This window comes from Pyrus communis, chromosome 6, assembly GCF_963583255.1.
Source record: "Pyrus communis chromosome 6, drPyrComm1.1, whole genome shotgun sequence".
Taxonomy (NCBI): domain Eukaryota; kingdom Viridiplantae; phylum Streptophyta; class Magnoliopsida; order Rosales; family Rosaceae; genus Pyrus; species Pyrus communis.
The window spans coordinates 5504077-5521049 of record NC_084808.1 but is presented as its reverse complement, the minus strand read 5'-3'; the positions used below and the strand labels follow the sequence as shown (position 1 = coordinate 5521049).

The following is a 16973-nucleotide window of genomic DNA, read 5'->3' as shown; positions in this document are numbered from 1 at the left end:
GAGCTGACACACCATGTTCCCCTCTTGTCGGCAAAGACCGGGAGGTTGTCGCATATAAACCTCCTTGTCCAAGTTGCCCTAAAGGAAAGCGTTTTGAACATTGAATTGATGAAGGGGCCAATTGCAGGCAGTGGCTAGAGCAAGAAGACACCAAAATGTCACCAATTTGGTTGTGGGGGGAATGTTTCTGTGTAGTCAAGACCTTCTTGTTGGGTGTATCCTTTGGCAACAAGGCACACCTTGTATAGTTCAACAGTGCCGTCATAATTATTCTTAACTTTTAATACCCATTTGTATCTAATGGGTTTCTGGCCTGCAGGTAAAGAGGTGAGGACCAAAGTATTTTTTTTGTTCTAGTGCCTCAATTTCCTTGGCAATAGCTTCACGCCAAAGAGGATCAAAGAATGCCTGAGCATAAGTAGTGGGTTCAGCTATTTTGGAGATGCCAGCAACAAAAGTTTATAAGGATGAGATAAATTGTGATACGAAATATAATTGAAAATAGGATACCTAGTGTCTGTACCTAGTGTAGAAGAAGATGATTATATGGGTGTAGGGGGAAGGTGTGCATCACAGTGGCAGTCGCCAAAGAGGACTGAAGATTGTGGGATTTGATTCCGGATGACGAAGTGGGGATGGAGCAAGGGGAGAGGATATGGGAGCGGTCTAGGGTGGTAGGAAGTTGGGAGATGTTAGTGTCAGGGAAAGAAGGTTTGTCTGGTTTAAGGTTTTAGATGAAGAGGAATGGATAGGGAAATCAAAAGAGGTATGAAGAGGTGGGGACATAAGGGATTGAGGAAACCGAATGGCTTTGATTTTCTTGTTGAATTGTGTGGACACAAAAGAGAAAAAGGTTTTTTAAGTAAAGTTTGTGTTTTAGATTTTAACGTCATCAAATAAACCCAGATGGTGGGGGAATAATCATCAACAATGGTTTCCTGTGAGATATACTAAGCATTGCCATACTCTCAATATTCTAGTGAGCTACAACAATTTTTTTCTGACTTTCTTCCTGAGCAAGAAGACCATAATCCATTCGTGTGGAAGGAAGCGGCTTCATTATGAGAATGGCCCCTCGAACAGTTCAATAGTATTCATCTAGTCCCATTAGTAACTGCATCAAGCGTTGTTGTTCATTGCGCTCAGTCAAGGATTTTAATGCCTCGTACGAGCATGAATCTATCTCGTTGTAGGAGGACAATTCATCGTAGTACCCTTTGAGTTTGGGGAAATAAGTGGAAATAGTCATTTGGCCTTGTGTATGGGTGGCTATGGCCCTCTGATTTTCGAAGATATGTGTCCTCTGATTTTCGAAGATATGTGTGGTGTTCCCTTGAGAGAAACGTTCCTTCAAATTTGTCTATACTTTGAATGTGGCATCGGTGTAGAGCACGCTGTTGGAGATTTCAAATTCTAGTAAATTGAGAATCCAAGGGAGGATCATATCATTGCAAAGCTTCCACTGTTGGTATCGCGTTGGCTATTTTGTGAGTGATGGTTTTGTGATAGTTCCATCAATGAAACCAGTCTTATTTTTGGCACTAAGAGGTATGCTCATCGATCTACTCTAGGTGCCGTAATTGTCTCCGTTCAATGGTTTGGAGACCAACATCAGGCTAGGATGTTCGGAATGGTGTATGTAATAGGTGTTGGAAGGATCGGCGGAGTCATCCATAGTGGAGGATGTTGTTGTGTTTGGTTTATTAATGCCATAAGCAGGAGATGAGTCACGATTGTTGGCCATGGTGTTTGGTCGAATCATAGGCTCTGGTAAAATGGTAATACTTTTCATTGATAATAGAATGGTACGAGGAGATGATATTTAACAAAGATTTTGATACAATCTATATCCTAGTTTTTAATTGTTAACCTAAAATACATCATTGAGTAATTTAAACATTGCATAATCAATTAAACAATCAAGGAAAACATATCTTGACACAATCAAATCAAGGAAAACATATCTTGACACAATCAAAGGCAAATCATATCTCAACAAAAAACCACCACTGATGTGAGTAAAGGAGTCTATGTTGGGTCATATGATACGGTCATTCTAGGTTAGACCATAGTTGACTTTTTCCTCTGGGAGAGTTGCTGCACGTGGTGGATCGATTATCACTCTTAAAGTTGATATACGTTACTCAACACATAAATTTGTTTTGGTTTTGAGCGTTGATAAAACCACTCTGCAGTACATGGAAAATTGTAAAAGGCTATAGGATCTAGGATTGGGTTCGGTTTCGTTCGATTCGATTTTTGGCTGAAACCAAAAATCAAACCGAAATCATTGTTCGATTCGGTTCGGTTCAATTTTCTATTGATTTTTGTTCAGTTCAGGTTTTTTCGGTTTGGTTTCAGTCCAGTTCAGTTTTTTTCATGATTTTTTTTTTTTTTTTTTGAAATCTGAAAATTGATAAACAAATAAATCTAGAAATTGGTAAAGAAATGAATCTGGAAAGAAATAAATCTACAGCACCAAGAGCAACACAAGCACAAAATTGATCAAACTACTATCTTAATCCACAACTCACACCAATAATTACATTCATTCATTTGAAATTCAAATAACTAACAAACCCACAACACAAAAATCGAACAAATCTGCAATACAAACCAAAACAACAACCCATAAATTTACACCAAAATTTCAATCTCTTTCTCTGGAATTTACCCTAAAAAAAACTCATAAATTGACAAAATAAATAAGAGAGGCTAGGGACCTTAGCCTAGAGTGAGAAGATCGAGAAATGGAGAAGAAATTATAACTTAGATGTTGCTCTTGTGGGTGGGCTGTCGAGACGGCTAGATGGAGAGACGACGAGAGTGGGCTGTCGGGATGAAGGGAGGGCTGGCTACGGGTCATGGAGAAGAACGGAGAAATTGGAGGCAGGGATGACACACCCCAATCGAAATCAAGGCGTGTTGGCCGTCACGTGAAGGTGATGTAGCCATGTGCACAGTGCAGAAGCAATATTAAAATAAGAAATGCGAATAAATAAGTGCTTAACGACACTAAGTGTGAATTCACAACCAGAGCATAAGTAGCCTAAGTATAGTCCAGCAGGACGAATACTAATTATACAACACCCAAAGATAATCCTACAGTGGTGATAATCTGTCAGAACTGCCATGGATTCCTCACAAGCCACCAACAAGCACTTCTAACTAGAACCTAGAGGGGCGCAAAACAAAAAATGTGAGTGGGAAAAAACAAAGCTTTTCAAAACCATTTCAATTATCAAAGATAGTAACCCCTTGCAGTAAAACCTGTATAATTTCCCAAAAAATAGAATACATATCTATACCACAACCATGCTCAGAATAACAAAATCCTCATATACATGTCATGTCGGATATCTCAGCATAAAAATATATAAGCCAGGTGATATAAATCAATGCAAAATGATATGTCAGCCGAAGTCACCTAACGTGACTTGTACGGCTGAATATAGAGCTCATCCATCTAGCCGAAGTCACCTAACGTGACCTATACGGCTTAAATCCACATCTGAACAAATATACCTACACACGAGTTGGAACCACCTAAAGTGGTCTGTACGACGGAACTAGGTGTAAATAAATACGCTCAAGTGCTACGATCACGTGAAGACTGTACGAATAATCGTGGGTCACCTACGAGTCGGAACGACCTATAGTGGTCTGTACGACATGACTGTGCACCTAACTTGGATCCAAGGTGAGTGTATGGTGTGGGAGGTGAACATCACGTGAAGGATTGTGCCCTAACCACAGACAGGAGCACTAACACCAGGGTGCAGGTTTATGAGCTCTCAACACATCTCACATAATCATCAATACATAAACAATCTACAACTCACTTGGTACTTACCTGAGCGTCCACAGTGTCAAATCACATTTATGCATACTATATTAATTCAATGATGATCTACATATAAATCGATATGCATGGCATTTCTAAACATAATTTCATTTAAATCGATTTTTTGGGTAAGATCTCAAGTATATAGGTATATACGGAAAACCAAAAGCCCATTCACTGGTATGTGGAAGGGTCGTAGCCCCCAAGCCTCGATTGACTGCGCTCGTCTTGAGAATAGGTCTCACCTATATGCGAAACAACTATAAAAACGTTAATTTAAAGCACATAAACGAAACTAGCTAATAACTTCTCATACATTGCTCAAATGGGGTGTTTGAGTACACCAACGTGATCTACTCAACACCATGAACATCCTCATATTTGTAGAAAAAAATTTCGACCACCCACGCGCCTCCACGCACCGGCCAAGGCACTGCCAGACGCGCGGCCAACCCTAACGGAACAGTTAACGGCAGTTAGGAATATTCTGTTAAAAGCTTAACAGAAGTTAACGGCGTTACCTGATGCTGTTAGAATATTTCGTGAACTCTGATGGAATATTCATCTCCTTCTTCGACGAGCCTCGCTGGTCGCCGTCTGAAAATCAAATTTTCGCCGGTTTCTGGAAAACTTTAAAGCTTCATATCTTTCTCGTTTCTTAACCAAAATTCATGAAATTTGTACCAAAATGAAGCTTACAACAAGTAGAACAAAACCTTACACTTTTAGGACTTAAATCCAATAGGATCTCGCCGGAAAAACCCACGATAATTCGGCCACCTTTGCAACTTGTCAAACCCGAGCTTCCTAATGTCCAAAACCTTCCAAAATTCTTCCCTAAGCTTCGAGAAGAAGTTCTAAGGCTCTCTAACACTTCCAAACTCAACAAAACCTCTTCGATCACGATGGATGAACAGTGGACCTCATCGGGGTTTTCTGGTTCTCAAGTAAATGAAGTCTTCACGTCCAACTAACTATATGGATGAGCTCCTGGGCTCACAAGGAACACAAAAGCAACCTCATTGATGTCGATCCGTGCATGCAAGGGTTAGAGTGAGAGTTGTCCGTACAGTTGTACGGAAATGGAAGAAAAGTTCGAGAGGGAAGAAGTAAAAGAGAGGGTCAACGAGTTGATGTGTGTGTATGAGTGTGTGTTCTAGGTTGCAACCAACCAAAAACAAATAAAATCTAAGTTTTAATTGGGTCCAAACCATTAGGACTTAACATATTTGGTCCACATCCAAAGATTAAACTATACAACACCACACAACGTTCAAGGGCAAAATTGTCATTCCACGCTAGCAAAGATAAAATAGATTATATTTCGGGAAGGGTTGTCACAAGGGACATGGAGGGAGTCTGGAGGCAAGGGACGAGAGAGAGAAGAGGGGAATGAAAAAGTACGACTGCTGCTAGTGGCTAGGGCTTTGTTGATTTCTAATTCCACAAAAGACTATAGATTTGAATCTTTATATAGATTTGAATCTTTATAAATAGTTTAGTCATACAATCATATCAAAACAAAACTTGTTCCCAAGTTGGGTTGAGCGAAGCAAAATAAATCATAACTATCATGCATATAAATATACGTGAAAAACTTATTTTTAATTGATGTTTTGTATATTTGAGCTCATGTTTAACTGAAAATAGGTTTGGATATTTAATACCATTATCAACATAATGCGAGTATTTGACTTCTGTATGCCTTTGTGTTCCTTAAATACACTCTCACATAAATGAAAGGAAGGGAGGAGAGAACTGAATTTCGAGCGATAAATATTTATAACTATTTAAATTACAAATTCTTTATAAAATTATTGTGATTACTGAGCACTAATAAACTAGTTCAATATAGCTAGAGACCTATGGTATTTGGATTAATCAAGCTCGACTCCTTAAAGGACTCCTTATAAAAAAAGTTCAAATAGGATATTAAGCATATCAACGTAAAAGTGAAACTTGAGTTTTAGTATATTTTGTTCGTAAAGCTCATGCGTAGAAGAAATGAAACGGAAAAAAACTCATTTAGTAACTACTTTTAGTTTCCGAAAAAGAAAAGAAAAATTAAAAACTATTTTTCGAGTTTTCTAATTAATAATGTTCTTTTAATTTTTAATTTTCTAATTTTTGAACAAGCTTGAATTTACAAGAAGGATTCTCTAGAGTCTTTATAGACATGTAATAGTAGTACATAATTTGTAATGTAACTAGAAAGTTGTGAAAACACCAAATACAATTATGATTACACTAATGTCTAAATTCAGCAACCACATCAAATGTCATGTTGGCTCCGTGAAACATATGTGTAAACATTATTTGTAAAACTTTGTTCTTGAGGTGAATAGTTTTTCAATAGTAAACTTAATTTTCCAAAAAAATTGCGTCTTGCCATTACTAATGTTAACGAGGAACTATGAATTTCCGTTCATATAAACACGATTGATTCCCAGTTTAAGAAACCGCAACTTCTGCTTTGCAAAAGTGAAGAATAACTCAAGAAAACTAGTAAAATTTAAGTTTGGAAAGAAAGCATCCAACGTAAGTACAAGTCATAAAGTTGGGACACAGCTTGGCTTTGACTATCCCTCCTATGTCCTATCCAAAGGTTTGGAATACAAACAATGCATCGAGAGCGTGGGACTTGATTTGGATTTTATGGAGCTCCAATATCTGACGCTCTCTCTCTCTCTCTCTCAACCATGTGTTCCGTCGCCAATTTATTCGTGTGCTTCAATCCCCTCTACTGCCGAATGGGGACGTTCTCTAGATTCTCTCGAATCCTGTTTGTAAGGATTTCAGACTTTTTTAATTGCGTTTGTTCATCACACATTGTGTGGCCAGTTTTTAAATATTATTTATGTTTAATTTTAAGTAAATTATTTGTGACTACATAACATATGATGAACAAATACGATTAAATGATTTCCGAAACCTTCACAAAGAGTATCGGAACAGGATGGCTGCCCTCCTTATCTCTCTCCTAGACTCTCACTTCGCAATTCTCAACTCACACTCTCTCTCTCTCTATTAAAACACCAAAATCCCACAAAAATAAAACACCAAAATCCCACAAAAACAACACACGGAGAGGGTCGGACAGACTCAGGCTCGGACAGCACCTATAAAATACAAAGCACCAGAGAGACTCTCAAGACTGAGGAGTAGAGCAAAACACAGAACAAATCTGCTATCTTTATCATCATCTATCCCATTCCTCTTTTTGTATCTTATATTATTTAGAGGTAGAGAGAAAGACAGAGAGAGATCTCCTGTCGTTCTGCATTGCCCACTTTGTAGTGGACGAGGTAATCTCACCAGTTATTTCCCAAATATCCAGAATTCAGGTTTCGAAGATTTTCTCATTGAAGCTTTGAATCCACTCTCTTTTGCCCTTTTTATCCATACCCACAAAGTAAAAATTGAAATTGTGAAGTGGGTCGATTCTCTTTTTTCTTTTTCTTGAAATTTTGAAGTTTTGCCCTTAATTATTTGTTTGAGGGGTAGGGTTAGGGTTTTTGATAGTGGGTGTTTCCTGTCTTGGTGGAAATTTCTAGGGTTTTTGTTGGATCGCAACTGGGTACTGCTCCAATTCTGCAGTTTTGGACTAATTAGGGTTTGTCCAGTGCAAGGAACTGGTTAGTATTGGGATCATCTCGGCCCCGCATCAAATGACCATACGTTCCGATCTTTTGGCGAATGGAATTGTGCATTGGGCAGTGCCGGGGTGAGTACATGAACTCTGAGATTGCATAGAATTATGGAAAGTATTGTTTTTCTGAGCATGGAAGAAGATTGTACATATTAAATTCGGTGCAGGAGTGATCAGAGACTTGCCAAATCGGTGTTTTGGAGCAAAAGGGTATCTGGGTTTTCGCTGCTTTTACATGCTTGATCTTCAGCTGGGAATGAATTTGGTTTTAGGATTTGGTAATGAGGACGAGCTGATGATACTATATTGGCCCATAAGGCGACACAGAGGATTAGATTGTAGTGGACTGTTTTCGTTTCTCAAGAAACCGTTCGGGTTAACTTAGTTTGAACAAAATTCTTAGAAATCTTCTGGAGTAGTTAGTTCATTTGGTTTTTTTGTTGGATTTTTGTTCAGATTTGTGTTCAGTTGTTTACATTAAGGTGGTGCTTGTGTTGAGCCTTGATTTTTCAAGTAAGTTTGGTGTGATATCTGATTTACCTGCCTGCACATCTGTGTGGAAAGGATTAAAGGATTGGTTGAAGTGACTGAGAAGCTAATAGCAGATTTTTTGTGCTGGGAATGAATGCGGGGACATGGTGCATGGACAGGAGCATAGTTGCTGGTTCGTTCCCTTTCTGGAACAGTGTTACTGGAAACTAATTCAGGATTTTTCTTCTTTGGAAGATACTGGTTTTTGGTACTGTCAGGCTTTATGCAATGTCGCGCTGCTTTCCATTTCCTCCACCCGGATATGAAAAAAAGGCTAGGACAGATGATGTGGACTTGCTGAAAAAGGTTAAAATTCTCTCCTTTTATTTTTTCATTAATATCTTTTAATTCGTATAGCATTCATTATGGACATGATTTATCGAAAAGATAAAAAAGGTTAAATGAAGTAATCATTTGTTAGGCGCATACAAGTGAATATGATTACTTCCTGCAGTTAACTAGTATGGCTTACTTATCGATATGCAAAGTTTCTGTCTGTCATGCCTGAAAATTGTCAATTAAAATAATGCTGTGGTTTAGGAACACATAAAATTTGTAAATATGGAGTAACTAAAGATATAGGTGCCAGTTAGAGTCCAGTAATTGCTGGGAAAAACTGGTCATTTTGTCCTAATATGTAATCAATTACATTTGTTGGATGCTTTTCTCACCTGCGTGTTGAAGTGAAAATTTATTGGATTAACAACTACTTGTTCAGTTTGTTGGAATATGAGGAGCTAATTGAGAAACATAAAATGTTTTCCACTAATTACCGACTATCAGGTTGATGTGTTTACTCCCATTCATGTTCGAGTCCTGCTCTTACCAAGAATTTATGGTACCCAAATTTGGATTTGATATCGGGGACAGAGAATAGATGGTGGCGGTTTTCATGGTTGAATCTCAACCTTTGATATCAAATCGAAGGGTTAGTGTCCATCCATTCCTTGGTCACCTGGTGTCCAGGGGAACATTTTCTATTCATGTTCGATGGGGTCATGTTGAATCAGCAATGGTTTACGTTGCTCTATATGCTGGTTTAGTACTCCAAGGCCCTTTTCTTTTCTAGTGCTAGGATGATCATATTGCAACTGCATCTGGATGATATGTTTTGATGTATAAACTGAAGTTATACTGAACAATGCTGATGGGTCTCGCTTAGTTTTGGGATTCCAATACAAATCACCAGCTAGTCAAACATACCCTCAAGTCATATTCGTCCAGTCCCCGATTTCATCTTATAGGCCTGAATTATTTCTCAAAGTGGAGCTAATACTTGTGACATTATTCAAAGGAGGCCTAGTCTTGCCCAGCATTGATGCATCATGTGCAAAAATAACCTGAAAGTATAGATCATCTATTCCTCGTCATATGATTACATTAAAACTTGGCACACAAACTGTTTTGGGGAGCAAGTGTGAATTTGGAGATATCAAAATTATGCATTTGTTTTGAGAAGTAATAGGGTTCTGAAAATATTAGGGGAAGGAATCTGAACGAAGCTGAAATGGAGGAATTTCTCTCTTTGTTGCCTTTTATTGAGTATTAGTAGGGGCAAGAAATACGGAGGTGTTTGGTTCTTGCTTTGATTTATGTGGTCTGGACGGAAAGAAATAAGGGCTTTTGAAGGCTATGGTGGAGTGGGGGTTGAGGAGCTATGGAATAAGGTCCAGTTTTGGTCTGTGCTCTGGGAGTCTATCTGATGAAGAGGTTCTTGGATAGAATTTGTTTTGGGCCTCAGTAGGCTCAAATTTCCTGGATTTTTTAGGAGAATGTTTTTTGTCCTTATACATGTGGGGTGGAGTTCACAAATATTTTAAATTCTCTCTCTCTCTCTCTCTCTAGCTTAGATTTTTCACTATAATGTTACTATTGAACGTTGTTTTTGTTAGGATTTTGGCTCGTCAAATACGTCCTAGTTGGTTTAGGATTGTTTTTGGAAACCTTGAGGTATACCGATTCTTGTCCTAGAGGGATTATGAAAGAATTTCAATTTCCTTGTTCAATTTAGGTTTGGATTTCTAGAAGTCTATTTGGATTTGGATAAGTGTAATTTCCTAATCCACTTAGAAATAGGAGTTCAATCAGCCTTGGGACATGTAAGCCAACCCTATGTCTATAAATAGGGTGCGGCAAGGCTGATTTTTACTGAGAAAGAAAATAGCCAGACAGCCAATAGTTTTGAGATTAGTTCTAGGGTTTGCAAAAGTTCTGTAATCTTTATTATTAATCAAAGGAGCTATGATTTCTCTACCTAGAGAAATCACAACTGGACGTAGGCAAAAGTTCTGCCAAACCAGTATAATTCTTGTGTGTTTCTAAGTTTTCTAATATTTGCTAGTTTAGTCTATTGCCGTTTGTTGCATCAAAGAACAAGGTCTAGTGTGCGGGGTTTTCAACAGTTTTCTGTATGCTGTAGCTGGTCGGTAGGGGTTTTTATGCATTCTGCTGGGCAGCTTGACACTATATTTTGTACTTAGATCCTGAGCATATCAATAAAATCTTTCCATTTGTCTTAAAAGTAGAACCAAGGAGAGAAAACAAGAACATGAAAAAACTGTCACAAGAATGTGCTCCACAAAGAACTCTAGGATATGTCACATACGTGTTTTCATGTGGGCGTTTGTTTTCTATTTGAGTTTGTATTTTTCTAAGATTGAATACCAGTTTTTGGCATAAAACAATAATTCCCCCAATTGTTTGGTAAGCACAATCTTCTGGTGCAGAAATTTGAATGTCCTCTTAAAGCCTTGGCAGAGATGGGGAGAATGATTGTTGACAGAATTTTAGAGTACAAATTGGCAACTGTACAATTTGAATTTAGCAGACACAGAGTTAAAACATGTAGGATGCTAATTGGGTCTGGCTATAATTACTTTGAATTGTTGCCTGTTTCTTGTTGCTCTTCCTGAATTGCGTTCTCTGAGATTATCGTGCCAACTTAAGCCTAAATGTTTTCTGGAGAAAGAACGGACATATTATTACTTAAGCCTTTTGCAACTTTGATATTTAGATTGAGGGTCACTGTTTAACATTATGCTAGCCTGCCATTACTGTTGGGTTCTGTGATTTTCTTTTAAACCAAAACTTGGAATGATCAGTAATTTTTTTTTTATTCTTCTTTACTTTGTGAATTGCGGCCTTTATCATGTTGTACAGTCTTCCTTTCCTTTCTGTTTTCTCATTCCCTATTTACTTGTCTTGATTTCTTCATCCTCCTTTCTTGGTCCCCCCCCTGGAGTTTTCCTTCTTTAGTAACCATATATATTGTTCATCCTATCTTGTATAAATTGTATCCCTGGTAAATTGCTCTAAATTCTAGTTGCTGCTTGTTATTATCATATGAAGTATGTGTTAACTTGCTGTATAACGTTTAACTGGTTGATGATTGTGTCTGTTTTCTTTCATTTCATATTCAGAGGATAAGGTGTTAGAAACCTTGTCACTGGAGTTTCCTTTAAATCCGATTACCACCTTTTTTTTTTCTTTGAAGTTCCTTTCTTTGGAATGGCTCACACCATGTCCCTGTTCCTACTCACCCAAGTACAATTGGGACGTTGGAATGGGGACGTGTTGTGATGATCCACTAAACTGGGAAAACCTAAGAAACTGGGTTTCTTCTTCATTATATTGATCCATAACTGCTTCATATGAAGAGTAAAGAAAGTTAAATATCTAGCACAAGTTAATCCTAAATTAATGTTCAATAGACATTGCAATTGGTGCCTGTGTTTTATGTGTGCATTTGACAGGGGTGACTTAGGTGTTATGTGATTTTGTAGGAGTTTTGTTTTAAGATTTTTTTTCCGGAAGCGGATTCTGATGAATCACAATAAAATGTTTTCCTTAAAGCACAGTCCTTATTGGTTGGTTTGTCTATAAGTGGAAAAGGTAGAAAACAGAAGATGAAGAGCAGCTCTGTGATTGGAGAGTGAAAAAAAAAGAGTATAGGTATATACTCAAAGTGAATGAGAAAAGACAAAAATGAGAAAGGTGTAGGGGAACAGAACAGTTTTTTGGATCGTTGGATGAGCTAGATATTCTTCTTTCATCAATGCTTTTCTCTTGCCTTTACCGGTTGCTTTGAAATTTTGGTTTTTAATTACTCTTTTTTTGTGCTAAATAATTTTTCCACATACAGTACAGCAAATTGACCAATAATCTTCCTTATGCTTTTATGCCTTTCTTTTGGTGATTCTATAGTTCTGACAACCAATGTCTGATCATTATCGTTTTCTGCTCCTGGTTCACCATTGAAGGGAACTGTTATAAGAATATAAGCCTTGTTTTAGAACTTGCAATAAAAAGATATTGCATTACTCACCTAGTGGCCTAACAAGCATTTCGTTTGTCATGATATTTGTTTGGCTCGAGGCCTTCAAAACTGACAGTGTTAGGAAGTTTAAGAACGAGAATTGAAGTCAGGTGGTTTTTGACCATTTTTAAGCTAGAAATTTTTGCATGCGACTTTGAAGGAGATATCCCAAGGTTTTGTGTATTTTTGCTCGAGAATTTTGTTTGTCCTTTTTTTACGCGTACTTATTGAAGAGGGCTTTTGAAAGTCCGAAAGGAGCTGCTAGCTTTTGAAGTTTCTGGTCAGGAGTTTCAGGCAAAGAGACAAATCACTATTAATGTTGTTGATGACAAATGGAGTTTTACATTTAATTAGCATGGCATTACTCCCTCATTGTAGTGTGGAGGTGTTGAATGCATATTAAATGAACTTTAATCTCACAAGTTGATTAGCTCTGGCTCCTCTCAGTGTTTGATAATTTGATACTAGTTTAATAGCTATGTTGATCGGTTGAATGCGTTGGGAAGATTTCGCTTTCCATATTTTTAGAATATATGGAGCTCTTTACCTTCTTGTATTCGCTCTTTAGGGTTCAGTTTGTGTACTTCCTTGGGCTTGCTTGTAATCCCTTTTTCTTTCTATTGTGTGTTATTTAAATACAGTTTTACTTATAGTGATGTAGTACCATTGCAAAATGCTTGCATTAAATTTAGGGTTAGAAAAGGCACGGATCTTTATTTTTTGTTTGTTGACGAAAGGCAAAGTTCTTTATAATAATAAATCAATGCCAAAAGGCAGTTGATAATGTAACTAAGTCTTTGGATTGCTGGTTCTTTTTATATGGTAGGATAGGAGATGATTGATGACTGGGAGACTGGGGAATATGGATAATTGTAAACTATATTCTGTGGTGGACACTGCGTAGAAAGCTGGCTATGAAGCAAAGAAGTTTCCGTGCATTGCACCTCCTTTATCTTGGTGATAATGGTTTTTTTGATGATCAGTCTTTTATTATTGGTTTGTATTTAAAATGTTCTGATTTTCTTTCTTGGTTGTTTTTCCTGTTTTGTTAGTCTTGAACATTGGTTTTGGGGTGGATTGCCTTTGTATGTCTTATTTCTGCACCATCTTGCTTTTTTCTTCTCCTTCTATTTAAATGTTGAAATTTTGTCTGAGGAAACAATCTTGTTGTGGTTCTCACGTTGCAATGATTTAGTGGGTGGTGGTTCTTGGCATAGTACAATTTTGTGCTTCCGATGCACTAGAGTGACACTGCTTTTTGTACTATTCACAGAATGTTTTTCCCCCCCCCCCCCCTCCCTCCCTTCTCTTCAAAAACTATGTATTTGACTATTTGAAAACTGCGAACATTTGTTATCCCTTCTTCTTTTCTGGTTTTTGGGATCTTTTGAAAAGGAATGTAAGGATCTTTACGGGTATGGGGTACCTTTTGGAAGGTGGACATATCAGTTGACATCAGGTTTAGTTATGGTTCATTTTCGTGGCATTTCTTGCAAGCAAGTCCTCATTGTCTATTAAATCTTTAATAAACTAACTTGGAACACAGTTCTTCCTCGTAATACTAATAGTACATATGTCTTATGATTCTTGATCATATATCCTTACCTTTTATCTTTTATAACTTTTCAATAATTACAGGAGAAGCACAGAGAAAAGAAGCATAAGAAGGAAAAGAAGGACAAAGAGAAGAGACAGAGTAAAGAAAAAAGTGATGGAAAGCATCGGGAAAAGAAAGACAAGAAGGAAAAAAAGAGAGACAAATGGAAGGATAAGGAGAAAGACAGGGACCTGGTTAAAGACAAAATTAGTACCTCAGATGAGAAGAGAGTTCCAGGAAAAAACGAGGGTCATGGTGAAGAGAGATACATTCAGAAAGAGTACAAAGGCAACTGTATTGACAAGAGAATTACGGGGAAAATTGGAGGTTATCCGGCAGAGAAACTCGGTCAGTACCATCATCTGGCTGAGCAAAACCAGAATTCTGTATCAGTGGAGTTGGGTACGAGGAGTAAACATGAGGCCAGGGCAAGTGGTAACCATCTGGTTGAGAATATTACTGAATTAGACGGAAACAAGGATGATGGGATGGTCAGATTGCTGACCAAGGGTACTGACATTTTGGCCAAAGTTAAGGAAAAGAACAAGGACAGGAGAGTTGATGACAGAAGGAGAGATGGGCAAGGAGTCAGGGGGGCAGCACAGGTTAGTGGGAACACGATGGTTCAGAACCTTCTTGGTGTGGTTGAACCTAAAGTTGGACTTTCCAGACCATTGGCGATCAATGTGGATAGAAAGATTGTTGGAAAAGAAAAGACCAAAGAGAAGGAAGGTGGTGACAAACTCAAGGACAAACATAGAGAGAAGAAAAAACAAGGGATAGACAAGGACAAAGATAAAGAGAAGAAAAATGAAGTGAAAGCAAAGGAGAAAATTGAATCTAAGAATGGAGAGCCATATAAAGAGAAGAAAAATGAAGTGAAAGCAAAGGAGAAAATTGAATCTAAGAATGGAGAGCCATATAAAGAGAAGAAAAAGGAGGAGAAAGCAAAGCAGAAAAATGAAACTAAGAATGCAGAGCCAGATAAATTAAGAAAGAGGGATAAAGAGGATCACATAGATTCCCATAGTGTTATAACCTCCCAGCTTCCAGAGGACAGCAACGAAACTGCTGGTGCTGATGGAAATCTTAAGAAACGAAAGGACATACAGACGAATGGAGTTGTGCATGGTGAGTTCTTTTTTATGACGTTAAGTATCATCGTTGCAGCCCAATCATGCTATGTAGTTGTCAAACACAAGTTGGCCTCTTTTGGCCTGCAACTGAGGGAGGTTGTAGGTCCACTTTGCTATCCTTTCTTTCTTTTGATTCAGAATAATGTTTTTCAGTTTGGTATCAGTTGATTGGCAGTGCTATTGAATCAATTTTGTCTAGCAGGTTCAAACTTTGGTAATTTTTGTTCTTAGTTGACTATTGATGCTTCCCTTTCTCATCTTACAGCCAACGATATTAGGCCCAGTAAACTGTCGAGACCCTCTTCATCCTCTCATCAATTGCCGGTAAATGGAAGAACACTAGGACCTTGCCAAAATTCCATCCCATATGTGTCAGATAGGCTGGGTACAGCAAATGACATTAAGGTGGACATTAAGGACCGCAAGATAAATGGTAGTGGTGAAGCTCCGTTATTGGCTGTCTCCACTACCAAGCCAACATCTACAGCTACACAGGCTGTTCCTATTGCTGAAGCATGCATGAAACCACCCCATCCGGATTCCAGATATCTAAGCCATGTGTATTTGGTTCCGAAATTGGATGAAATGCCTGATCATGACGATCAAGATTGGTTGTTTGGGTGCAGTGATGCCCAATTAAAGAAACCCAAGGTGGAATCTTCAAAGGTTGAGGAGACACCTAAGGCATGGTCAGAGGTCCTGCGGATAGAATCAGCTGATGTACATGCTCTGCCGTATGTCATTCCATATTGAGCAACTCAAATGGGCATGTTTCAACTCGTAACTCTGGTGCGGGCAAACCCTTGATAGGACCACATGAGAGTGAAGCTAGAAAGGCGTCTGGGCACCTTGGATTGTTTTGAGTTTTTTAGCTGCATTCATCTGTGATTGCACTGTTGCAGTGATCATGACTCAACACGTCTCAAACACAAATGTCACTCAAACGTCACCGGACACACTCAACACGTCAGGGCATGCTCCGGGACCGGGCTGGCTATTTGGATTCAAGGGGTGGTTCCCCAACAGCTAATTCATTGAAAACGGAAAGTTTCATAACGCGACCAAGTGAAAGGGGGTTGCGTAGGAAGGGAGAGAGAGATATATATAAGGCTTGTGCATTTTTTGTTGTGATTTGGTTAGGAGCTGATAAGCCCACTCTAACTGAGCGTTTAAGAGAAAACTAGATGTGGTATATTTGCAACTCCGCCACAATTTTGGTTTGTAACATAGAACAGCTCCTATTTACATGAAATGTCAGATAGAAGAAGAGTTTACAAGTAGAATTAGTTTCAAAGTTGGTGCACGTGAAATGTAGTAGACTACAGGGCGATAATTTCTACTCAAGGTTCTTTGTGGCCGATTCACATAATTTTGTGCTTATGATTGAAATTGATCGTATTATCAATCATTTTGTAAAGATCATTTCTGTAAAAAAAAAAAAAAAAAAAAAAAAAAAAAAAAAAAAATGAAAAATGATAATATGAGATTGTTTAGTCTTCTAACGGTAAACAATTGATTGGGACTACAGTGACTCATAATATGATCTTTACAAAGTGATTTATAATATGAACAATTTTGATCATAAGCACAAAATTCTATGAATTGGGCACGAAGATTTTGAGGAGGAATTCCACGAAGAATTTAAAAAATACAATAATATGATAGTTACAAAGTGATTCATAATATTAACAGATTTGATCATAATCATGAAATTCTGGGAATTGAGCACGAAGAATTTGAGTAGGAATTCCACGAAGAATTTAAAGAATATAAAATTATTGAAGGGTGGCACAAACGTTTCTTATAAATCAAATTATGAAGTTCTGAAATTTCCCAAATTAATTTTCATTTTTTAACACAATGATATATTTACACCAAGGGGATAGGAGAATAAATTAATT

General features: G+C 37.9%; 1 protein-coding gene across 2 annotated transcripts; it reads left to right on the top strand.

Moving 5' to 3' along the window:
- The first annotated feature begins 6886 nt into the window (after positions 1-6886).
- On the top strand, positions 6887-16426 carry LOC137737210 (uncharacterized). 2 transcript variants are annotated; one of them, XM_068476628.1, is made up of 4 exons: positions 6887-8330; positions 13978-14814; positions 14878-15067; positions 15338-16426. In XM_068476628.1, the coding sequence occupies exons 1-4, from the start codon at positions 8253-8255 to the stop codon at positions 15823-15825; spliced, it is 1593 nt and encodes a 530-aa protein (XP_068332729.1). In that variant the 5' UTR covers positions 6887-8252; the 3' UTR covers positions 15826-16426. The 2 variants fall into 2 exon arrangements, with proteins under 2 accessions (XP_068332729.1, XP_068332728.1); XM_068476627.1 differs by having other exon boundaries at positions 13978-15067.
- Positions 16427-16973: the final 547 nt, after the last annotated feature.

Bases quoted from the DNA above. Each gene is read 5' to 3' on its own strand.
- LOC137737210 (XM_068476627.1), top strand. From the start codon at position 8,253: ATGTCGCGCTGCTTTCCATTTCCTCCACCCGGATATGAAAAAAAGGCT. The intron at 8,331-13,977 runs GTTAAAATTCTC...CAATAATTACAG, and splicing joins ATGTGGACTTGCTGAAAAAG to GAGAAGCACAGAGAAAAGAA. The intron at 15,068-15,337 runs GTGAGTTCTTTT...CTCATCTTACAG, and splicing joins GACGAATGGAGTTGTGCATG to CCAACGATATTAGGCCCAGT.